Here is a 25,810-nt window from a genome sequence, read left to right on the forward strand (position 1 = left end):
AGGAAACTTATAGTATTACAGAATTGATAATGTAAATTATTTGATAATTCCAAAACGGTTATATTTTCCATCTTTGTTTATTCACTAAATGTGACGGAAATGACAGAATACATTGAACTATGTATTTAAAATACAAATAAAATAAAAAATAAATGATAAAGATTGCGCCAAACATATGGATGGCATGTAATACATGTTTAATTATGTAAATAAACATTTGAATTTTAAAAAATGCAAGTTTTAAAATCGATTTTGTGTAAACCTGAAATTAGACACTTACTGAAGAATGACCCTCTTACATTAATATAATATTATTAAGATAATTTTTGTTTATGGTGTGTGTGTAGTGATTTTTTTTTGTAAATAAAATTGACTTCAGAGCAAACATTATTATCCATAATAATAAATGGTTTATTCCCATTGTCTAAGTTTGTGAAACGTTGTCATATTTATTTTTAAATGATACTGTATTGTAATACGCGGTTTTATAATGTCGAATTGGATCCTGTAACTAATAAGATTTTTTCGATTTTCTCAAGCTGGATTCAGTGACACAAGACACCAGTTTTCAGTGAACTGTAAAGGTTAATTACGCTTAATTAATCAAGTGTATCATTTCCATGTAGGCTGCGACTTAAAACCATCCACAATGGTTATATCTAATTTAGTACGTTACAGTTGTTCTACCTTCTATATAAACCTTGTTATATCATCGCAGTTGCAGAAAACAGTCGTTCGGTGTGCATGAAACAGACGCAGGGATGTAGGCCTATGCTGTCACACCACAGAAGATAATGAACAAGTAACACCTCACCCCATCCTCCCGTTGCCCGAAATTTAAAGGTTTCAATGAAAGACTTCTATTATTATCATAAGGCCTACTCAATAAAAAAAAAGTACCATTTTGGTCTCAATCGTGCCTCGCGTCATGATTCTTCAGTCTCGAAAGTCGAATAATGGACACTGCCTTTCAAAACATGGACATTAGGCGATTTCGATTTCGAATAAATATTTAAAATCTCCGCTCGCTGTAGTTTATCCTCTTCAATGATCTCCAATCTCCAATTGCGAAGCCGAGTTTATATATAACATTTAATCATTCACCAAATCCCATCCCATTACACGAATATAACATTCATTCATCATTTTATATAACATCTTATAGATTCCTGTCATTTGAATCAAATAAAATGTAGGCCTAGCCTATTAGGCCTACATTTGATTCACATTGATTAAAACGATAACATTTGGTTTTTAATAATATATTAAATATTGTATTTATATGGTTTTAAAAACACATCTACTGTAATGTTAATATTTCAACAAACGACCAAACAATCAAACGCCTAGCAAGGCTAAATGCCTATAGGCCTAGCCTAATACTAAAGGCTTAGGCCTACTAGGCCTACTACTACTAGCTAGACTGAAAGGCAGATATCAAATACGAAACTAGGCTATTATGTTTTTTCCAACGTTTCCACGTCTTGTAGAGATGTTCCTACAATCCTACAAATGATCTAAAGCTAATTTAAATGCCTTTTTGATCTAAATTAGTAGGCCTACATCTCTCCAAAAATGTACTGACATCGCGAACCAGTCGTAACATTCAATTCTTCGCGGCGAAAGTACAAAGTAGGTGGCGCTGTTGTATTTCAAAAGCAATAGTATAATTTATAAAAAAATATTTTCGAAACGCAAAAAGATTTCTTTTTTCGTACACGAAAAAAGGTACTATTAAACGATCGACCACAATCGTCCAATCAAATGACAGGAAAATATTAAGGTGTTATAATTATATAATAAATGATAATGAAAGATGAAACAAATATCGATGATTTGACAGTATGAATTTTAGCCTATAAAAAATAATTATTATTATTAATTGCTTTATCGAGCATAGTTTCATTTCACAAAAGAAGAAGCACATAAACTCGACACATTTCACAGACAGCAACTTCGCAAAATCATAGGTATCCGAGTTCCCAGACAGGATATCGAACATAAATTTATACAGAAGAACAGGAACAAAACCGATTTCATTAGAAATAGTCGACGCAAAGATGGAGACTATTGGGTCACATACTTAGACAAGACCCATGTACACCAGCCAACACAGTAATAAGAATTATTTCAGCAACACTACCAATATAAAATTTCGAGGAAGACCGAGAACCACCCTACCAATAACTCTAAGCAACGACCTACTCACCCTTTATAAGCATAATACAGACATTAAGTATCCCGGACAATTGAAAACCAAGAAAGACATGAAACAACTTAAAGAACTTGAAAGATCAGACTGGATTAAGAAACTAGTAAAAGAGATTTACACGGAGCAGCCCAAGCGGAAATGTCGGCAAACTTTTCAGCGGAAAGGCAGTAATAAAATATAAAAAGTTTCATTTCAAAAGGGACCATTGAAGATGTTTTGTTTCCCTCTGTTAGGCCTCCTACACGTGACCGCTGGTATAAAGTGGGTGGGGCTGTACAATTTCCCAGGGCAGTAATAAGTCCCTTGTTTTGTTGCGGACGTGTTACCTTTCACTTCCGCTTTCCAAGCCAACTATTATGACGCAACGTTGTTATTGTAAACACGAGGTCAAATAAAAACGAATGCTTTATCGCGACGAGATTGTATGCTACACAGATCACAGCACAGATATGCTTATTTGTTAACGAACATTAGCATTTTAACTATCTTATTCAGAGAAGGTTTTCATCTAGGTTTGTTAAAAATGCGTTTACATTTCATTTGTACATTCTGCGTATGCCTCTGCTCGCGTCTGTGGTAGGCCTAGCCTAGACTAGCTAGGCCTAGGCCTAGGCCTATAGTTAGGTGGCTGACCTTTCTTCCTCTTTCAGCGGCAGGCTATGGGCGGTCGTGCTACAGCAGGCTCGCGTAGGTAGCTTAGGACGGGACCCGGGACTAGAACACGTAAATGATTTTCAAACGCTCTAGGCATGGATGGAGGTATAAATCCTGTCTTTATTCATGTAATGTCTAATTCAAAATAGGGGCATAGGCCTATGATCCTCCTGTACAGGATGCAATCTCTACATTTTATTTACAACTTTTTTTAAAGTTAGACATTTTCCTAATGTTAGTCTGTTGTCCCACCACACCCAGACTATTCCAATTTTTGTTCGCATATTATAAGTATCTCTCTGCACAGCAATGGTTTCTGCTTTTAATTTTAGGCGAGAAATACTTTGGTTTTGTTGTGTTTGGAATTAACAGAGCAGTCATATAATTTTACTAGGAAACAAATTGCACTTTGTACTGATGACTAATATATAAAATCGTATATCTTTGTTTTAACAGATTTATACAGTATAAGATACAAAGCCAGTGTACATAAGTAACCAACTGTGTTGGAAACAATGAGTATATTGATATCCTTTGCCTCCTTTACTGGAATCTTTGTAGTATCATACCTATTGCGTAAAGTGTTACGTAAATGTCTTCCACAAAATGTTTACACATACATTGCCGAACTATTGTGCACTTTTCAGTTAGTAGCCTGCGTATATGAAAACAGCGTTGTATTCTCCGGCTATAGTATCACTGTATACGCTGTCGTGCTATTTATGCTCATCTTCGCTTATAGTTTGACCTTTGATGCCTCCGGAAATCCAGCCAGAATATTTGAACTGATGGTTAAACGAAAATGTTCAATCGCAGAAGGTGTTACGAAAATGTGTTTGCAAATTATCGGTGGATTGTTAGCCTACCGTTACGTAATGTTGATATGGAAAATGTTTGCACCGACTGAAATGCATACAATGCAAGCTGAAATTTTGGACCTGTCATGTGATAACCCACTGAAGGTGTCCATACTTGAAGGAGTCTTGGCGGAGATGTTGGCCACTAGTACAGCACGCTGTATAGCTGGCATGGGGATAGGTGGACAACGATTCTACAACATTGTCAATTCTTTTACCACTGTAATGGTAACATTAACAGGTATGTATGATTAGTTGTGTTGCAAAATAATGAGTATTTCTCCACCATCATTATGAGGAATAGTTTTTTTAAACTGGGATTGTCTTTTGATTAAAGTGGGCTTATGTTGACACATCTCAACCGTGTTGGCATAAGCGCTCCGAGCAACTGAACAAAACTAGTAACTAAAAATAATATGTTTATTGAGTTTAAACATGTTATACTTTTTCTGATTTCTGGAAACGTGTGTCAGACATGCAGAATGGCTAAGTGCGACTAGCAGCGATTAGTTTGATGTTATCATAAGCATGTGCAACTACATGTCGTGCGCGTGACCAGGAATGTCAATCATAAGCGCTCGCAGTTCCATCCAGTTGCTCAAAAACATTACATAAACACCTTTGCACAAGTAAGAGATTAGAACTTAGCATAAAAATATCAACCTGCTGGTTGATTACCGTGTATCCTCTGGTATAGTCCCACCCCACTAGAACACAAAATTGGGCCGACTTTATGGGGTGAGACTACTGTATACCCAGGGAAACCTTGGTTCAGGAAAAAAAATGATTTGTAAGCATTTTCTTATAAAAACTCATGCTAGTGAAAGGCCTACAACCAGGCCAAAAGTCAATACTAGAAGTATACATGGGGATATGCCTGAAATCAGACATAAAATGTGTGGGATTATACCCGAGGATATATGGTATTTGTTCGTTAGGTGTGCGGTTTTCGAATCAATATATTACTACTAAACCATTGACAGTATTGTGAACCAGAGTTGTAAAATGTTTCTTTCTCATAAATTACACACATTAAGTGCCCACATTCAAATTTTACATGTATACTTTGAGATGAAAATCTAAGACGATGATGGGTATTACATTTTGATAAATGCTGCATTTTGATATGGAGTACAAACGATTAAATCCTTAAAGTAAAGGTCTCTGATAAATAAATCACAAGTTGAATTTGATTTGACAAGCAAATAGCACATGATTAATTCTTGATTCGTGACTTGTACGCAAAATTCATTATTCGTCAATAGGCTATCATGATAAAATATAGAAGATAGATAGTCAACACAATCAACCTCGAAAGTGAGGGGCAAGCCATCGAATATGGAAGCAAAACAATATAAACTTATTTATTCTATGTTGAATTTAAAGAAATTGATTAAAAATGGAAAATATTCAACCATTAGTAGTTTTTCAAGTACAGTACCAAATATGAAAAATCTAACTAGAAAATGTCTAGTTTGCTAAGGTGAATTCAAGTCCCGAATTGGATACACCAGTCACAATGCACCACTCAAACCTGAATTACAGTATTCTGTAATTTCTTTTTATGGTATTTATTTCCAGTATCATACATACTTAGCAAATACTGTATATGTATCACATGTGACAGCTGTACAGTATTGTTAGGCTTATGACCCTATCTATCACATGTAACAGAATTAAAGTTGTGCAAATTATAGATACAGTACAAGCATATATTACACCACATGCTTCATGTCAGCTCAAATCAAATTCATGTTTTTACCTGTGACCTATTGTTTTATCTTGTTTAGGCATGGAATGGACAGGTATGATGTTCAACCCAGCATTAGCCACATCCCTAGCATTCAACTGCAAGGACCACCAAATACATGAGCACGTCCTTGTCTACTGGTGCGGACCTTTCCTTGGAGTTCTACTAAGTATGTTTTTGTTTCAATATATTTTGAACGAAATTATTTTCGATGATGATGTTAAAGATACTGGTCCTGTAGAAACAACTAATGTCAATGGTCACAATGGCAAGCGGTCCATGAAGAGGGTTAGTAGTGGGTAGATCTTATTATTTCAGTAAACGTGGGACACTGTATCACAGCATTTGCCTATGATACTGTACCCATTTTAAATACAGTATCAAGAATCGGCCGAAATATCACTACTCACTTAATGTTTAATGTCTGCTTAGACCATAAAGTGTGATCCGTAAAGTAAGAAACTTTTGCAAATTATACAAAATTCGTGCCAGTTTTATCACAGATTGTGTAGCACCGCGTAGCGGCGCAAGATAGATAACTGCATTTGTAATCTATGGATGCCAACTATTCCGGCGGACAAGTTTGAACTAGAATAAGTCATTGTCAAGGCAATATTGTATGATGTTTTGGTCAAAGAATGAAGTTGTCTAACCAAGCATGTCAATGTAAACCACACATACTTCGAGGCAGACCACAACATTTAAACCATTTACATTTTAAATCAAAATAGAAAGCGCTATAACGTATGTTCATCCGGGTATTTTGTCCGCCCGAATGGCGTCCATGGATTTATAGGGCGCGTAGCATTATAAGAGTTTTTTTGTTCCTTTACATATTATATAAAAATAGTTTTTGATGTGCTTTCAAACTTTTCTAATTTATTCATAAATTTTCAATATTTTTGGTGGTAATATTTTTTATCTTAATCATTTTTCATATCTTTTATAAGAATAAAAATATAATATGAATTTAATAATTAAAATCATCCAAGTGCATTACTAATTTAAGTTGAACTAAATGGTGTAGGGTTTATTTTGTAGTTTAAAGAATCACACCGCCCTCTATATTCGTTTATTCATATTATAGATAGTGACTATATAGGCTTTACTAGGAAACTTGATCAGACTTTTGTAAACATTCTAGTGTCTGTCCACACTATCAAACTGTATTTGACAATAAAATGTGATGTGCCCAATTCGACATGATGACGTCATATCACTACGAAATCTGGGCACATCATATCTTTTTTGTCATACTAGTTTGATAGTGTTATTACAGTTTATATTTTTAATTTATTATTAACTGCAAAATATCCATGCAAACCACTCATATCCAGAGGTTGCAGATTAGTTTTCTAGTATTTAGTTTAAGTTTGGTACTAAACGATCTTGGATGCATCAGAATCAAACTGCGTTGTACAATGGTTTTCTCAATATCAGACGACAAAGTTTCATAAAAGTTGCCTTCGAAATATTCATTTGCTTTGACCACGCCCACCAATTCATCCCATCATTATTCCTTTGACCACACCCACCAGTTCATCTCAGCATTCTTGCTTTGACCACACCCACCAGTTCACCATACCTTCTTTATTTAATTACACCCACCAGTTCACCATACCTTCTTTCTTTGACCACACCCACCAGTTCACCATACTTTCTTTAACCACACCCACCACTCCATTAAACGTACGTGCTTTGACCACACCCACCAGTTCATTATACCTTCTTTCTTTAACCACACCCACCAGTTCACCATACCTTCTTTCTTTAACCACACCCACCACTCCATTAAACGTAAGTGCTTTGACCACAGCCACCAGTTCACCATACCTTCTTTCTTTAACCACACCAACCAGTTCACCATACTTTCTTTAACCACACCCACCACTCCATTAAACGTACGTGCTTTGACCACACCCACCAGTTCACCATACCTTCTTTTTTTAACCACACCCACCAGTTTACCATACCTTCTTTCTTTAACCACACCCACCACTCCATTAAACGTAAGTGCTTTGACCACAGCCACCAGTTCACCATACCTTCTTTCTTTAACCACACCAACCAGTTCACCATACCTTCTTTCTTTAACCACACCCACCACTCCATTAAACGTACGTGCTTTGACCACACCAGTTTACCATACCTTCTTTCTTTAACCACACCCATCAGTTCACCATACCTTCTTTAACCACATCCACCACTCCATAAACGTACGTGCTTTGACCACACCCACCAGTTTACCATACATTCTTTCTTTAACCACACCCACCAGTTAATCCAACCTTATTGCTTTAACCACACCCTCCCGCACCCCAACCTTCTTGATTTGACTAAATTCGCCAGTCCATCCAAACTGCTTGCCTTAATCACACCCACTTGCATCCAACAATTTGCTTTGACCACACCAACAATTTTTTTTATCATCCCTCCTTATGTTGCTTTTAAACCATTCCGATGACAAAGAGGTTAAAATCAATTCAACACACCAGTGTGCAATGACTACACGTTTATTATGTAACCAAAAATAAGATATGACACGAATATATAATTTCCTGCTTGCTATCGTTTTCTTTTTTATTCAAATATATGATAGTGATTACATTTTTTTTTCTACATTCCATTGTTCATGCTGAAACCTTTTGTTTGGACATTTCGTTACAGTTAAGTGGTTTAATGGTGCTTACATTACTGTAGAAATATTTACTATTTTAAGTTTGTTTTCAATTGAACGTTTTATATTATTGTGTAAAAGGAGTTTTCGAAACGCAAATCTACCAATATGCTGCATCGCGTAACTACTGCAATATAGTGGTAAGACAGCGATTTGTGTTAATATTCGCAAAAAGAAACATGTTGGCACACGTAGCGTGTCGTAATTATACTTTTCGAATACTGTATTAGGAAACGCCCACCGAGTGACTTACACTTCGTAAAAAGAAACGTATCCATATTTGCCGCGCATGCGTATTAGGGTTTTTATATAATGATCAGAATTCATACTGACGAGGTGCATGTTGGTAAATTAAGGTTTGCGCTTCGAAAACTCAATCTTAAAAAGTTTGAAAGTTGAATTTAGGCCTACACTCTGCAATCTTTGTCGATATGTTCTGATACATTTTTGTGTTTTGCTGTGATTGAAATTCTAACGTTGGGTCATTGGGAGTTTTACTATAATAAATAATAAATTCTATACAATATTTTAAAAACATATTGTCTGTTTTATTCTTTGTGAAATCTATTATTTCTATTACACCAATATTTATTACAATCAAGTATACGAACCATAACCGCCCTTACATTTCGAAATTTACAGTGCAAAAATATAGAACAAAATTAGGATAAATTCAGCACTAAAGCTTGATTCCCACTAGATACGCAATGCAAGGACGAAAGCGTAACGTACGTGATTTGACCAATCACGAGCGATGGATTATTCGTTTGAACAATCGTATGTGATTGCTGTCGTTGCTATGGGAAAAGATGTATTGTCCCCCCTGAAAAATAATTTTTCATTTTTTGTTGTTGAATATTCCATTTTAATGTCACATAATAGTTATCCATTTTGACCAAAAATTGGATCTAAAAAATGTATTTACCTGAAAAAAAATGTAATTTTATCCAAAAACTGTCAAGTTGGCTGCCAGACAATGGATTTTTGGTTGAATTTAACAATTTATTATGTTATTTTATAATTGAAAACATTTTTTCCAGTTTTTTTTTCTACGGAAGTGATTAACTTTATTAAAACTACAAAATAACCTATTCAAAGTATGATTTAAATAATCTTCATTTTTCATGTTTTTGGGGGACAATACATCTTTAATGTTAACAGTATAATTATACAGTATTATTTTGTAATGCATGCGAGTATTAATTTAACCAGTAATGGTTAAAACATGCCTTTGTCAAACAGTGTATATTCAGTGTTGTCATCGTAAAATAATCGTTAAGAACGCTATCATTTCAGGACCTCTCGATTCTCTGTACTGTATCTAGAAGTCCCAATATCATTGGAACATTCCATAATGTAAAGCATCGTATTTGATTCAGGTGTATCACTTATTGTCATATTATACTATAACCAACAGTAACCCTTAACCTAACATTACGTGATAGAGTCACCTCGTTATTTTTACATTATATTCTGTATTACGAAATGTTCCTGTGATACTGAATAATCTCATTGGAGATTCAAAGTTTAAGCACAGTTTAAAGCAAAAATGTATTGATTTTCAATTTTGCCTATGTTATGGACCAGTTACGGTACTTGTGTTTTTTAAATTAATTCTAACTTTTAACATTGTTGCTGACATTTTATAAATAGCATGTTTTTCTTATCTATATTTTTTAAATCACGGTTTTATTGTATTGTATAAGTTGACAGGGCTTGTTAAGCACATCATCAAAGTGACAGTTTTCCGCTACTCTCCTGTTAGACTATTTTTTAAATAATCGGGTAACAGGACCACTGAAGCTAAACTATGCTTGCTTTAGCGCTACATGTTAAGCACACTAACTGCTCAAAACTATCCGTTGAAGTATATTCAAAATATCGGTGGTGATGTGAGCAGTTGGTTTGAGTTTTGTCAGGCAAAGTTATTTGCTGATGTTCTGTAGACAAGTGGGTTTCATTTACCAAAGAAGACAATGAATGTTGATTTCCTGCGGTTACCGTTGATGGGGTTTCGCTATATGTGCTACACGTGTGTTGATATCCTTTATTACAATTGAACGGATTTAAGTTAAGGAACTTCTGAACGCATTTGTTATGGATTGCGTCAACCTCACTTATGTTAACGCATCGGCAATCATCGTTGCTTTGTGTTACGTCGCTCTCGGTTGTTGGATAAACGCAATTTTCACATTGCGCGTGAACGTTTCTTCTATTGTGTTTACATTTTGAACAGATAACTTTTGTAATAAACAGAATGATGATAAAGCCCATGAACAAAATCATTACTATCTTTAAGGGATCGTTATCATGTGAATGGTAACCATCTTTTGTGTGCGTAAACTCGGCTTTATCTTCAGCATCAATGTATTTTTTACTGCATTGTGTTCTTAATGTTCTAAAATGCTTACCGTTCCGACAAGTAGGATCTTTCCACTTTTCGCAACTATGCATACTGAAACTATCTGATAACTCAAATGTGTTTTCGTTGCAATTACATTCAAAGACATTGTCAGAAAGATCGAATAACTCAAAAGGAAAGACTTTCACAAAAACTGCTGGAAATTCGGTCAACCAATTATATCTCAGGTTCAACGTCGTAAGATGTGGGCAATAATTGAATAACTGGTGAGAAATATGCTCCAGTTTGTTCCTTGACAAATCTAAAACTGACAATTCTGTGTTGTAGAATGTTCTCCATGGTATAGAAGATAAAGAGTTATTTCCAAGGTATAATTTTCTCAAAGTAATCGTGTCTTGAAAGGTAGAGTTACCAATCGACATCAATCGGTTTGAAGACAGGTTAATCTCTTGAATGGCACTTAGTCCTTTAAAAGCATTGTCTTCAAGACTAGAAATACGGTTATGAGGCAACACCAGTTCTTTCAATGAAGACATGTGGTTCCATTCTATCGCTACACTCTTTATTCGATTATTTTCCAGATTCAATACCTTGAGAGAGAGGTAGTGGTCTAAACCTTTTGACAAATCATCGATGTGATTCTTTCTTAAATTCAAATATTCCACATTTGGGTCACATCTTGGGATTTCGTGAAGATCTTTGTTCAAACATCTGATCTCGTGGTGAAAGCCCGGTGCCTTAAACTCCAAGCAGTTAATAGTTCCTTTATCTGTAATACACTCTGTTTCTGTGTATACAGAAGAACACCGCCTCATCAGCAGTAATAATATGCATAGGACATAACTACAGAACGTTGTAATTTCCATTCTGATACCAATCTCAATTTAGATACCGAAAATGCAACAAAAAAACCTCTTCTTGTAACAGGCCTTGACAACTTTCTTCAAATACTGATAGAGTATACTGTAGTAGTAGTGTTGTTGCGATTTATATAAGAATGGTGTTTACTTACTTACTATGAATTATTATTTATACATTCATTAGTCATATGTTTTCTTACAGTCTAAGCTTTTATTTCGTCATTTTAAATCACCCTGGGAAAGTTCAACCACCATATAAAGTTTAAGAAATTATCATTATGCCTCATTGAATCCAATTCGTCACAAATTTACCGCAGTTCAAACCATTGTCATGCTTTGTGACAATGCTATTCAGCTATGGTTCAATTTAGGCCCACTTTATCTGTTGTATTGCATGCAAGGTGTTTTAATTTGATGTCAAGTGAACTTTCAAGATATATTGTCCCCCTGAATTTTTATTTTTATTTTTAAGTTGAATATGCCTTTTCAATGTCACAAAATAATTTTTCACTTTAACCAAAAATTGGATCGAAAAACACCTTTTAAACTATAATTTAGTCAAAACATAGTCAATTTTGATTTGGTGTTTTTTTTCTACGGAATTAATTAATGATAATAGGCCTAATAATATTCATTCTTAAATAGCGCCTATTGCACAATGCTTTTAAGCACATCACATTATTTCCCAGGTCATCGAAACTCCCATAATGTATAGCTAGTAATCAGCACAATGTTACGTCTTGATCAGTAATCCAACACACTGCGCCACACACCCTCACAGATTAACTATTATTAAAACTGCAAAATTACCTATAAAAAGTCATATTTTATTGATCTTCATTTGTCATGGTTTGGGGAAAACATACCATCTGACTTAAATTGTCCTTTTCCCCAAAAAAATAATACTTTCTTTGTTCTATACCTAAATGCGTGCCAAACTACACCGTGTTATGTTTTCACAGGTGTGTGTTATTCGACAAACAATATGGTATGGGAATTATCTTTCGAAGTGTCAATGAAAATAATTAAATTTATATAAACAACTGAAATAATAAAAAAAAATACTGATAGCGCTTCGGATTAATAGAAGCTGTTTATGTATGCACTGTCTCCGGATAAGCTTACGGCATTCACTTCCAAATATGGTATTGCACATTCACACGACATTGTGTATTGTTACATTGTTTGTTTTAAAATTTGTGTTTTGTTTATTTTTTACACATTACGTATATTACGTTGTTCGTATGAGTAAAAGTCAATTGGCAACGTCCAATAAAAAAACATTTATTTCTCACCTAAATTCATAATAACTGTAATAATAACTTGATTAAAGGGTCTTTCACACCTGTTCCGGCACGGTTCCGGTCCGGCGAATCGAACATCAATGTTTCGTTTTCACGACGCTCCACGCGGCTATGCGCCAATCGATATGCGCGTAGCCGCGTGAAAACGAAACATTGACGTTCGATTGGATTTTCCGGCGCCGGACCGGAAACCGTGCCGGAACAGGTGTGAAAGACCCTTAAGAATGGAGCAAATCACCCACCATAAAAGGCAAGGCTTTTGAAAGACAGACCATTGAGAAGATGCTTTATTTGACATAACAAAGAGGTAGAATGTTTACGCGCGACCGTACAAATCAATATTGGCGCACACGTACAAATCCTTATTATTTCATCAGCGTTTGGATGCGCACGAAGGACTTACATATGTTATCGTATTATTACGCTTACCGCTCTATGCGCAAATAGTAAGAGATGTGATCAATTACAATAAGAAGAATCCTACTAAAAGTCACACAGTAACAATAGGTAGAATTTATAACTGTAAGTTCAGCGAACCGGAAAACTGACCTATTATGTGCCACCAACCACAAAGTTTCGTTTTTGATATAATTTAGCCAAGTCTCCCATTATAGATCGCTAGTAGAGTCAACCAATATTGTATCAATTAACTAAAAGTAAACAAACATGTTTATGAACTTTATGAATCTACAGTTAAATAAATAACACCTGTTGTTTATCGATACAGATATTAGTAAGATTTAATCAACATTGTTATATACATTCTTTCCAAGGTGATTGTGTTAAATCAAGTTGCCTTCGTTACACGCATGACTTGGTAATGATGTCGAAATTCTTTTGAGCGTGACGTTCTTGTCGGTTGCCGTGCGTTACTTTTTTCGGTTCCGCATCCGGTCCTTCGGATTCACCCGGAATTTATGTTCTGTAAATATAAATGCGCATATCATGCGGATTATTTTTCTGTGAGAAAATTCTCAGTTGTACCGTACACCAGATTACACCGAGAACTTCCGCAATTCGGCTCATCGGGCGCACATGATAGAATTCATTCTGTACAATTTACAAATAACTGCAAACGTGTTTTTTTTTAAAGAATTAAAATAAATAGATAATAATTATAGGCCTATTTTACATCCGTCAGAATTTCTTCTAGAAATTACGTTTTGATATGTCAGGTGCAGATATTGATCCTCGTATCTTCAACAATTATGTTGATATCGATCTATTGATCATGGCTGTGGAAAGACTGTTTTTATTATTCGGATTGAATATCATTATTAGCTGACATCCGCCACAGAATGTCAAACATCAGTATTGGTTGGACGTCAGTGTACCCACACAACCTAGAGTCAAAATCAATATTGTACTTTTCCCATCTGTTATACGAATTTTGAAATCAAAAGTATATTCTTCTAGGCCTAAATTAATTGTATGCCTTATTCGACGGCTGTGTGTAATGTATGTTTAGAAAAAAAATAGGCCTACTCGCAGATTCGCACCATTAGGCCTATAATAGATAGATATTATATTTATTCTAAAAAAAACAGTTATATAATATATCAATCAATCAATCAAGTAATTTTAAACTACTGAAATTACCGGCGTACAACCTGCAGAATAAAGTAGAAGTTACAAGTAGAATTGGTATAGAACAACAGTTAGTAATCTGGACGCGAGAGAACGTGGTTATTGCACTCTTATACTATTGAGGTTACATGTTATATATAATATGATTTAGAAGATTGTTTTATCCCCATCTTGCCCATAGCAGAGCAAAATGGAATAAAATAGTGGAAAGCGTCATATGTCGTAAGAGACCAGAGGCGTAAACCTCTGTCTACACTATCAAACTAGTTTGATGCGCACAAATAATATGGTAGTGATATGCCCGAATATGGTACTGATATGACATCATCATTTCCATATATAGGCACATCCCTTTTTGTAAGAATACATATATATATAATATATAAAAACAAATTAGTATAAACAGTTAGAGACATTTTACTGTCACATAATAGATATTCACTTTGACTAAAAATTAGATCGAAAAAAAAAAAATATTTTACTTGGAAAAACTTGGAAAACATTTCGACATTATCGATATTATAATAATTGTAAATTGCAACACAAGACCCATGAACGAAGAAAGGGAGCGGAAAGTTGATAGGGTTAAAATAGAGGAAATAACAGAGCAATGTAATAATATTAAACTTACTTTTTCTCAGGGGAAAGAACAGTCAATTTATATTGAAAATTATTAGAAATTAACACACACTACTACTAATTTATAACATTTATCTTAAATTTATCTAAAAGTGTATATATTTGTCTTGAGTTCCATAAAGATAGCGCATCGTTAATTTAGGTATGTGTAGAATCAAAGGGATACCTTCGATACCGAACAGAGTGTCCCCTGAATAGAGGTGTCCAAAATGAGTCTGTAGTTATATATATATTTGTCCACCACTCGGCGTTTGCATTAAGTTAAAAAAAATGTTTACTATAATAATGGGTGATGTCAGTCATCCCCTAAATGATCAGTTTATTCGATCCCGAAGTGGTAGGCTCTGTGTCCCTAAGACAAGAACGAACCGATCCCGTTACACCATGATAGCCAACGTCATACATTTTGATAAACTCACTGCAAAAAAGATAGGAAACTGTAGTGTTAACGTATCATTGTGCAGTTCTTCCTTTTTGTATTTTTAATAGTTTTAATAATGTTATGATACAAGCTTTTAATCTGTATGTATTATACATAACCTAGCTTTTAATGTATATTTGTGTATTTAGTTGTAATCTTCTGAATTTGTATAGTATTTTTTTTTTGTATATTTCATGCCAATTTAAAATAAATTTCCATTTATATTACTATGGACAATAAAATATTATCAGTATCAGTATAATACAATAATTATTACGTCTAAACTGTACGTATGTATACGTAAGAGCTAAACGTTTTCAACAATATTCTATAGTGCAGTTTAGACATTTGTAACATCTGGATCTATAGATTTGTTTTATTCCAGGGTGTGTTTAAATGAGTTTCTTCAGTGTATTGATGAAATTAACTTCTCTTTGCGGACACAAAACGGCAGTATCGATAATCAATACAACTTGTGCCTTAGGATATACATGCTGATGTAACTAAATAGATAACTATACACATGTCCATCTGTATGCCAAAATCTAAGCAAACTAGTCAATAAAGTGTACTAAATTTTACTTACTAATATTGACAAAAGTTTCGGTTTCCAACAATCAACAACAGCTGTTCTTTAGCAAACACACATTTTGCAGTATCAGCAAATTGTAATATTCAAAAATAAGTGTTCAACCAATCAGATCAACAATGTTCCAAAACTAGTGACGTCAAACTAGAACGCTATACTTTCCACCAATAAACCGTCTGTTAGATTTAAATGATTTGGTATAAAACCATGCGCTGGTTGGATAATGTTTAATGAACCTAGTGTTTATACTGGGATTCTAACCAACCAAGAGGTAATTTTTAAGTGAATTATTTCACTCGGAAAACAATTCCTGTGATATTTTGTAGATTATTCGACAAAGTAACGCACGAAAAGCGTCCATTATGGCGCGTTACACGTTGATTGCGTGTTTGGCAGTTATCGTCTGCAGCTTGATTCCGATTACAAGGTAAGTGTATGGAATTTTATCATTTTCAACTAGAGGCTATTAATGTCTATTAATTTTCTTATCTTTGCAACAACTAATTTTAAAAAAAAAATGTTTTTATGGTGTTTGGGGTGGCGCGGCCCTTGAAATTCGGGTTGTAATTAAAATTCCATTTGAGGGATTGAATATTAATTTTCCTAGACACCGAGATAGACATAAATATTAGGCCTACATACTCTGTCCTCCGGAAGGATAAAATAGTTTCGTTTTTAGGACTTGAGAAAGCAGCTTTTCCATTGTCAATTTGTTCGTTACTAGGCAAATATCCAATTATGTCACTAACCAATGTATTATTATGTCTGTGAATTAGCAAGATTTAATTAATGTTTCATTGAAATTAAATATTCGAATGTACTGCCTTAAGGAAATGAACGCTTTTAATGTTAGTAACAAAATCATCACCATTTTCGATACGCCAGTTATTTGTGGAGTTTGGAGTTGTTATTGCTTAACGGAATGGGGAGGAATTGCTTTCAACAAAGATTAATCTTCTGATTAAAAAGTGAGCAGAATAACTGGTGTTGGTTTGAATCTCTTTACAGAGTGCTAAGGGTATTCTCTTCTGTAATGAAGATCATATTTAAATAATCTTATTTACATTTTTGTATATATTTATATTGGCTTATATTTTATAGTTTAATTATTTTATTTTCAACCTGTTATTGGTGTTTTACACTGTTGGCTTGAAATAAGGAATAAAGAATAAAAGGACCTTTTGAGGCTTACCTTTATCTCTCTGGTTGTTTTTTTTTTCATATTTATAATTAGTTATCCGCACTCGGTGTTATTTTATATTTATGTATGTTTGACTGCAAGCGCATTTTTTTTTGCTTAGAGCTCAAGGAGAATCACATTTTTGTACACAGCGTTCAACGAAAGAAGAACTGTACAATGAAACCATCGTGATTAATGAATATATCAAAAAAGTGGTTCCTTGTTCTGAAGTTGAGGTAGATGATGTAGTGGATGACCACAACGATAATGATAAGACGTGTGTAGTCCAGAGGTTCGTATAAATTAAAAATAATAATGAATGTTTATGAGATTACTGAATACCCATTTTTTATAACATCTAAAGAAGGTATTTACCTACATTTTATTTTTTGTGTGTTGTTTTAGTCTGTATCATCATGTAATTTAGTTATTTCATCGTCACACAATTATGGCCTTTCCGATTGTTGCTGTTAATGTAGGTGGCGTTCGCGTAGTTCAGGTCTTCCACCAACAAATATTAATTCATGTCATTATGCGCAAGGCGTTACTGTTATCATGTGTCCACAATACTGTAGTCCAAGCAAATGACAGGAATTTATTTAGGTGTATAATAAAATTTAATTACTGTACATTTTAAGCGATTTTGTCAAAGGTTAAGCGCCCACAATGCTATAGTCCAATCAAATGTCAAGAATTTATTTAGGTGTTTATATAATAAAGTTTAATTACAGTAAAATGTAAGTGATTTTGTCAAAGCGCTTTCGATATCCTATAAAAAGCAAAGCTCAGATATTGGACGCAGTGTATTTCCAGCCTCGTTTTAGGCCTACACACAATTCTAAAACTGTTTTTAAAAAGCTGAATGTACCCCAATAGTATTATATCACCATTAAATATTACATAATAGTAGAAATAATTAATTGTTGTATATGGGCAAGGTAGTCAACAACCGTGCATTTTTATTTGCTGTGTATCAGCACAATTTAACACACAGTCAGCCTTATTGATTGTTTGATAACCACTTCCCTGAATGTTATAGACCAGCAGTGGCATAACTGTAAACATTTTGTCTTAAAGACCTCAGTCAAGACTACAACCGATTGAAAAAACTAGAATAGTCGAGGAAACCACTACTGTATGCTGTGATGGTTGGAGTGGAGAAAACTGCAATGAAGGTAACTTGACTATCTCAAATACATGTACAAAACGCTTTCTAAAAAAATGTATTTTTGCATACAATCTGCATCCCTACATCTGATATGAATTTTCGTAAGGGTATAAACATTCGGTAAATCGCGCGTAACTTCTAAATTATTCAATTTTAGAAAGTTGATACATACTGTCGATACTGATTTCTAACACCTAATAATGAGGTTTAGTTAGACAATTGATTATTGACGATTAAAACGAATTTACGGGTGTTTTTTTAATGTGGTACACAATACCCGCACACAATAATACGAAGACATCTGGTTAACAGCTCGAGTACAACATCATAATGTTGAACGACAAATAAAGTTATAAATGTACTATTTTAATAGCAATAGGCCTAATGTACGTTTATTCAAGCGGGTTGTCTCAGTCATCAGCTTTCGCTGTTAACTTTATCGGATGACGTGTAGAACGCAACGACGAACGGTTTAGTAGGCTTACTTCAAGATAAAATGTCTTTAAAATCACATCACAATTTGTTCATATTCTTTCTTTAATGTGTCTAACAAAACGATTGCATTTTAAAGTTAATGAAATGGTTTTTTTTGTACAGCTCTCTGCGACCCAAAGTGTAGAAATGATGGTATATGTGTGTCTCCTAACCAATGTAATTGCGTAGGAACAGGCTATACTGGTGCCCTTTGTGATGAACGTAAGTGACAAACACATAACCTGATTTGATCCACATTATATTATACTTATGGAAAAGAAGAAGAAATTATTATAAGGAATAGTTTTTGATATAGCATCACATTGTATCGCCTAGCATATTATACCAAAAAATAACCTTACACTAATCTCCATTGACTCCACTGTTGATGATATTTTCTTTAGGGCCTAACTGTTTATCTTTATTTAAATCCAATTAATAATTGTTTGTAATTGGTTTTTGTGGACCTTGTCAATGTTCTTTTGTCTTGTTTTTTTTATGTATTACAGTCTGTAAATGACGGGCTCCCCGCTGTTGATTGCGAATTGAAATAAAATAAAATATGTTGCACATGGGGTGCTATTGTCAACTATTCCTATGAATATTTCGTTGTGGAGATATAGATGAGCAACACTAAATTGTATAATTTATAGGAAATGACGTTTCTGTTTTTTTTTACTTTTATTAATATTTTATTTGTGTTTAGTGTATTGTGTTTATGTTGTATGTAAAATGGTCTTGCAAAATAGAACTGAAAACTTCTAAGTGCAAGATCCTTGCCATCAATTAATACTGTAAATTAGTGTACTGTAATAAACATCAAAAATAAATGTGAAAGACTGTTTACCATGTGTCGTTAAGCGCTAACATAAACTTTTCCACCACGTACGTAAGTATAAAAAAGGAGGATTCTCTTGCATTGAAAAAAAATAACTAATAATTATAATTATCATGATATAAATCGTGGTGAATTTAACGCAGATCATGAAAGCGAAAGTGCTCGATACAAAATGTAGAGCCAAATATAAATAAATGAAAGACGGTAGTAAATTACCAACTGAACATTTTATTGCACTACAGGCTGTTTCATGAGTATGAACTCAATCTTCATGATATATTTGTTTCAGTGTCATGTGATCACTGTTTGAATGGTGCCAGTTGCTTTGGCGGTATCTGTAGTTGTACTGAACACTGGACGGGCGTAAACTGTGAGACACGTAAGACAAATGACTTATCTTTAAATTTCTTCTGCAATCAAATTCCAATAATTTGTTTATCTTGTTTCTTGTCAATGTTTTAATAACGTTGTTCATGTAAATGGAAACATCAAAGTTTTTGTTTTTTGAAAGTTTGGTAGTGTAGACAGAGCTTTTAAAAGATAGTGATACGTTCACTTTTGGGAAATCCAGTGTTTGTGTATTTGTTTTTTCATTTTATGGTATTTTATATCTTTGAAGAGTCAAAATAAATTAAATGTTATTTATTGTATTTTATTATAGGATACTGTGATCCTCCATGTGAGAACCAGGGTACTTGTATTGAAAACAATAGGTGTGAATGTCCAACAAGTTTTGCTGGAACTCGCTGTGAAATCAGTAAGCTATAATTTAAATGTCAAGATACATTCTAACAATAATATTTTCAATATCTTAATGTTAATGTGAACGCTCTAGATGCTACGTTTAATGCAAGGCTACTTAAACATGACATTTTCAAAGCTTCAGAATTGCCCTAAAAAGAATAAATTCAATCTATAATGTAATTTTGGTAGGCATATTCATATGGAAGATATTAGGCCTATGTTTCCATATTATTTTTGACTCGCCTAAGTGAAGCTCCACCCAGAAAATTTCTATTGTTCATACATTTCAACTGTTACTTAAAAATATCATCCCTCATACTTATTTTTTCGAAATTGTTTTCAATGAGTACGATTTGCTTGAAAAGCCGTTTTGCGTTTTTGCGGGATACCTTTTATTTTCTATTCTTTTACATGCAAAAGAGGGGTATATTTGAATATTCCTAAACAATTTTTTAAAATGTTTCTATTTCTGGTATTTTTTTTATCGCGTATACATTGCGCAATTTTGCGTAAATAGACACTTTCCCCATTTTTAGGGTGCAAATGGGTTTTTTTTTTGAGTATGCTAGGGAATATGATCACATGACATTTTTCATGATCACACTTATTGCGATCTGTTTGCTATCGTCGCGATGTTATTTGTGACGGCCGAAAAGTATATTTTAAACATTCAGCATGTGAGTACCCTATCATGTTTCACAGTGTAATAATGTGATTATGAGATTATTACTAAAATGTCAAATTGAAACAGATCTGAGAAAGACGTGGCTATTAGTATATATTCAATCAAGCTTGGCCTAGGCCTACTAGAGTATCTTGGTATGTACCGATGCTGCTTAGCCTAGTTCCCTAGCTCGGCTGATAGCCCAAGTCTACTGATAGCCTTACAACAGTGAATTTTGTCACCACCCAACCTCGGTGCGCCACCATTGGCCACCATGATAGGATGTGGATGAATAGTTGCTCTTCGTTACACCAACGCATTCACCGACGAACAAAACGCGTCCATCGCCAAGTGTAACGCGTTTCGTGACGTATTGTAAACTAATAACCCCTAAGTTACTGTAAAAGTGTAAAAAAACACTATTTTCTAACCGATTTTTTTTAGAAATTTTAGAGTTTTTGGAAAATGTTGCCATATTTTTTTTTTGTGTAATCACTTTTAATTAATCATACTTAAACATAACAAACGCTGAGGGGAGCTCCACTTTTTAGAAAAAAATCAAATTCTTGCTAGTTTATAAATCTGTATCGTATAATTAATATTGTTTTTTATTTAATTATTTATTTTCGATCACATTCAGAGGCTAGCAGAATTGATTACTATTTTTGTATTTGCAATACTTTAAACAATATCGCAAGCTCTTTTCATGTTTTTTTTAAATAACAAAATGTATGATTATGATTTCTCTACAGGCACAATAACCTGTAGTCAGCCCTGCATACATGGAGAGTGTACAGCTACCGATCATTGTGAATGTTCTGAAGGATGGGAAGGTGAAACGTGTGCATCAGGTATGATTCAGTACTAATAACTCGTATTCCGTCAGATGCTAAAATAGTTTTCGTCTTCTTTAATTTTTTAGTGTGGAAATAATATGTCTACAATGCTGTTTTTTAAATTTCTTAATTTTGATCAATATGAACGAAAATATCTAATAGACGATTATTTTTTATTTTTTATTTACAGCAATCTGTGAAAGTGGCTGTTACAATGGTATTTGTGAACAGCCAAATGAATGTGTATGTTTCTCTGGATATGATGGAGTTAGTTGCGAAAAAGGTAATTTGTTTTTTATTTTTTTTTTAAATTTGGCACAGGTAGGTCTTGGACTTACATGTTATCCCATAACACCTGAGTGTATCCCTGCCATTTTATTTTGGTTAATTAGCCATCATGTGCTGTTTTTTAGTAAGTTCTACCTAATTAAAAGTGATTTCTAATAGTGATAATGGTTCTAATTCAAATTTGCTTTCTAGAAATAGATCAGTTGATCTTATGAAATATTCTTATTAGCCAACTCATAGACATACATTATTTGTATACGCATAATTGCTCTCAAGTATCAAATAAGTTCAATATCTCTTTATTCAATTAAAGAAAAAAATGTATAATTATATTGATATAATGTTTACGGTACACAACATATAATTCTGAGAAGAACTGTTGAATTTCTTGACATTTCGATCAATATGCTTCCAACCTCCTCATGAGTGAGAGTGCAGATATTCCAGAATAAAATAAAAATGTACATAGGCAAATCTTCTATACAGAATATTTTGCATAGAATAGTATTGTACTTTATATTTAAAGATGTATCTGATCATTTTGTAGTTTTAATGATGTTAATCACTTCCGTAAGAAGAAAAAAAACCCAAAATAATTTTTTTAATTAGGCCTACAAAAAGACAAAATAAACGGTTATATTCAACCAAAAGCACATTGTCTGGCAGCCAATTTGACTATCGTTTTCTTTAAATTATAGATTTTTTCAGATAAATAATGTTTTTCTTGATCCAATTTTTGAGTAATATATCTTTGCATTGTTTTATTAAGGAATCATGCAAATAATATTCGTCTACTGCAGTTTCTGCAGAGACTAAATGTTCTTATTGCACTGAAGTATGATTTTATCTTTTTAATTTAAGTTTATGAGGCAGATACAAAAAACATTTTTACTTGAATTATGGTGAAGTTTGAGTTTTAATCGCCTAACAGTAACACTGAATGTGTTGATTTACTTGCTATTTTTTTTTTTGTGAATAGAATTATATTTGTATCAATTATGTGTTATTCTATAAACATTTATTTCAGCTATCAAATTTGATCATGGTGATTCTCTCTTCAACTTTACTGGTATGTATATGTTTATATTGATATGCAGTCGACTCAATATTTGTAAAGGAAAACTATGCCAAAACCAGACTTTTCTTAGATCCAAATGTTCCCAACTTTAATGATGAATGATTTGTGCGAACTATGTTGGGAGTCACCATACAAATTAGACTCTAATTCCAGCCCTTGGTTGGTCCAGTTCGTAAGTGTAGAGGTATTACACTTCCCTTATCTTGATCTTCTGGAACCAGATATAAACAAAAGCCTGTTTAGAGTATCAGATCATTGCAAATGAAAATGTTGTATCGACGCATACTCTCGCATGTTTGTAATGTGTGATTTTTACCCGATTCTCAATACTCTCTCTTGTATCTATAATCATAGGAATATTTGGTAATACAGCATCTCATTTGTATCACAGAGTATTACATATTAGCATTTTATTTTATAATAAATAATAATAAATGTACTTTATTTATAGTTGACCCGTATAATATGACTGGTGTGTGCTCGGCATGTTGTGGCTCACACATTAGTACATTTGATCATCGAACCATCGTTTTTCCTGGAAAATGCTTATATACTATGATTTCTGAATGCAGCGATGATCCAACATCATTTCGTGTAGACATCGATACGAAATACAGTTGTGATGAGGAGGGTAATGTTTGTAAATATGCAGTACATATACAGTGAGTTATTACATCATCCTGGTCTATCTGCCTGTATATCTGCCTGGTCATCTATTAGCAAGATTATGTCAAACTTCCTGATCAAGTTTTGACAAAATTAAGCTCTGTCTACACTATCAAACTTTGTGTGACCAAAATATGTCCATATATGGACATATTTAGGCATATCACCATCATATTTGGTCACATCACACTTATTTTGTCAAACTAGTTTCATAGTGTAGACAGAGATTTAGAAGTGGCCATTAGAAAACATTGTCTAAAAAATCATCTGATTATCTTTTAGCATAGAATTGCATTTTTGTCATATTTCGAGTACGTTACTTATAATAAGTGAAGTACTCGAAATAAAAAAATGAAACACAATAGTTGTGTTTTCATTTTTTATTTTAAATGTTTATTTTATTTTATATTAATTATTCTATAAATTCCTGTGCTTGCAAGCAACGTATGCATAGGTCACAATTCTTGATCTATTTTTTTTTCCTGACGAAATCACAATTGATGATTGCTCTAATTGTATATTTTATGCATCACACTTCCATTGTTAGTGGACTTTAATTGTGTTGTTAAAGGGTGGAGATACAGTAGGCAAACAAATCAGTACTTTAGGATACCTGATAGGGTGCTATGTTGAAATCAGACAGTGTAGAAGACTAAAATAAGTTTGATTAGTGTTTGAAAGAGTACACGCTGCTACCCATCTGAGCCCAAATAATTACATCCATCAGCCTTCCATAGGTGGCTACAAGTCTTTATTCATTGAACTATTCTTTTTTTTTAGTTCGGGTGAAGATGAATTCCATTTGCTTCCAAATAATATTGTTCATCTCAACAAAGTTCGTGTTGAAGTTCCTTTTGCTTATAATGGCATCAAAATTGAGAAAAAGGGAGATTATACATTTTTCTACGGACTAGTTGGTAATTTGTTTACAAATTTATATTGTGAAAGTGTGTGTGTTTGTATTAAAAGTGATGCAGTCAATCAATACAGTATTAACTTTCTTATCAAAATTAAGAAGCATGGAAATAGTACTTGTTCCTCATCCGGAATAATAAAATGATCACAATCATTAGCATGTCCATGATTTTGAAATTGAGGTTCATGAGGTATTTGAAGGCAGATTTGAACTTGACCTAATGGTCTGTAATACCCCACCTTGAAGCCGTCTGTGAATTTAATTCAGAATCTATTATATTTCTCCAATGAATTGCAATGAATCTAAATGATCATCCAATTGAATTTTGTTTTTATTAGATGCTGTAATCAAATTTGATGGTTCAGCCAGTGTATACATGTATATGTCTACGTTCTACAGTGGAAAGTTGTGTGGAATGTGTGGAAATTTTGATTTTGACTCCAGCAACGACCTTCTTATGTACCCTAGGTACAACTATTTAGCAACATCAGATGTAGAGTTTGGTAATAGTATGCAGACTGGCGAGGAAGAGTGCTTGGATGTAAATCCAGAGTCTTCACACCCTTGTGCCGCACTTGCATCTAAGCCTGACTATATTAAAATGGTAAGTACCGGTTTCTGTTGTATTTAATAGAAATGATTCTACTAATGATTTTAGTATTATTATAATTAGTAACTTCATTTTGCTTACGCTTTATCCTGTTTGTGTATTTATAATAAGCTATTGGTGTTACCGTAAGCACTTTTATTATCGGGAGAGTTAGAGTAGTATGTGAATGTAATGTAATTTCATGAGTACTCACTCATGGTGTATTGCTGTTTTATTAGCTGTTGGTAAAACTTCTGCTTTGTCATTTTTAGCAAACATCCAGATTTCCATCAGTGAATGGGAAAAGGGCAGTAAAAATGAATCTTAGACACACATATTCTACTTATAATTGAAACACGCGTTCTGAGAGTATGCAATCGTGAAAAGTGGACCTCACTCATTAAAAATATTTAAAATAAGATATCAAAATCAGGTTGTGGATTAGATTGACTTAAAA

The 25,810-nt window shown here is 33.6% G+C and overlaps 4 protein-coding genes and 1 long non-coding RNA gene across 6 annotated transcripts in view; 4 read left to right on the forward strand and 1 right to left on the reverse strand.

Moving 5' to 3' along the window:
* Window positions 1-2,583: 2,583 nt before the first annotated feature.
* Window positions 2,584-7,305, forward strand: LOC144840706 (aquaporin-11-like). 2 transcript variants are annotated; one of them, XM_078696673.1, is made up of 4 exons: window positions 2,584-2,724; window positions 3,323-3,964; window positions 5,514-5,642; window positions 5,966-7,305. In XM_078696673.1, exons 2-4 carry the CDS (start codon window positions 3,382-3,384, stop codon window positions 5,983-5,985), a joined length of 732 nt encoding a protein of 243 aa, XP_078552799.1. In that variant the 5' UTR covers window positions 2,584-2,724; window positions 3,323-3,381; the 3' UTR covers window positions 5,986-7,305. The 2 variants fall into 2 exon arrangements, with proteins under 2 accessions (XP_078552799.1, XP_078552798.1); XM_078696672.1 differs by having other exon boundaries at window positions 5,514-7,305.
* A 1,997-nt stretch (window positions 7,306-9,302) lies between these two features.
* On the reverse strand, window positions 9,303-11,430 carry LOC144840701 (uncharacterized). Its single transcript, XM_078696666.1, has one exon. The coding sequence runs from the start codon at window positions 11,376-11,378 to the stop codon at window positions 9,954-9,956; it is 1,425 nt and encodes a 474-aa protein (XP_078552792.1). The 5' UTR covers window positions 11,379-11,430; the 3' UTR covers window positions 9,303-9,953.
* Window positions 11,431-17,407: 5,977 nt separating this feature from the next.
* Window positions 17,408-20,340, forward strand: LOC144839291 (netrin-G2-like). The gene is made up of 4 exons (XM_078694607.1): window positions 17,408-17,459; window positions 18,858-18,956; window positions 19,862-19,951; window positions 20,234-20,340. Exons 1-4 carry the CDS (start codon window positions 17,408-17,410, stop codon window positions 20,338-20,340), a joined length of 348 nt encoding a protein of 115 aa, XP_078550733.1.
* Window positions 18,196-23,760, forward strand: LOC144840712 (uncharacterized). Its single transcript, XR_013611947.1, has 8 exons — window positions 18,196-18,267; window positions 18,858-18,956; window positions 19,862-19,951; window positions 20,234-20,329; window positions 21,733-21,831; window positions 22,007-22,099; window positions 23,132-23,173; window positions 23,634-23,760. It is a non-coding gene; the product is annotated as an uncharacterized LOC144840712 (long non-coding RNA).
* The window catches only part of LOC144839292 (uncharacterized), a 42,138-nt gene continuing 39,980 nt past the window's right edge, over window positions 23,653-25,810 (forward strand). The window contains exons 1-3 of the mRNA XM_078694609.1: window positions 23,653-23,844; window positions 24,629-24,765; window positions 25,103-25,368. Coding sequence (XP_078550735.1) covers window positions 23,738-23,844; window positions 24,629-24,765; window positions 25,103-25,368 — 510 coding nt within the window. The 5' untranslated portion in view covers window positions 23,653-23,737. The remainder of the gene's footprint in view (window positions 23,845-24,628; window positions 24,766-25,102; window positions 25,369-25,810) is intronic.

This window comes from Antedon bifida, chromosome 4 (genome assembly GCF_963402885.1).
Source record: "Antedon bifida chromosome 4, ecAntBifi1.1, whole genome shotgun sequence".
In the NCBI taxonomy this organism is placed as follows: Eukaryota; Metazoa; Echinodermata; class Crinoidea; order Comatulida; family Antedonidae; genus Antedon; species Antedon bifida.

Coding starts and splice junctions, on each gene's coding strand:
- LOC144840706 (XM_078696672.1), top strand. CDS start 3,382: ATGAGTATATTGATATCCTTTGCCTCCTTTACTGGAATCTTTGTAGTA. Junction 3,965..5,513: donor TGTAATGGTAACATTAACAG/GTATGTATGATT, acceptor TATCTTGTTTAG/GCATGGAATGGACAGGTATG.
- LOC144840701 (XM_078696666.1), bottom strand. CDS start 11,378: ATGGAAATTACAACGTTCTGTAGTTATGTCCTATGCATATTATTACTG.
- LOC144839291 (XM_078694607.1), top strand. CDS start 17,408: ATGAATGTTTATGAGATTACTGAATACCCATTTTTTATAACATCTAAA. Junction 17,460..18,857: donor TTTTATAACATCTAAAGAAG/GTATTTACCTAC, acceptor TTTTTTGTACAG/CTCTCTGCGACCCAAAGTGT. Junction 19,952..20,233: donor GGGCGTAAACTGTGAGACAC/GTAAGACAAATG, acceptor ATTTTATTATAG/GATACTGTGATCCTCCATGT.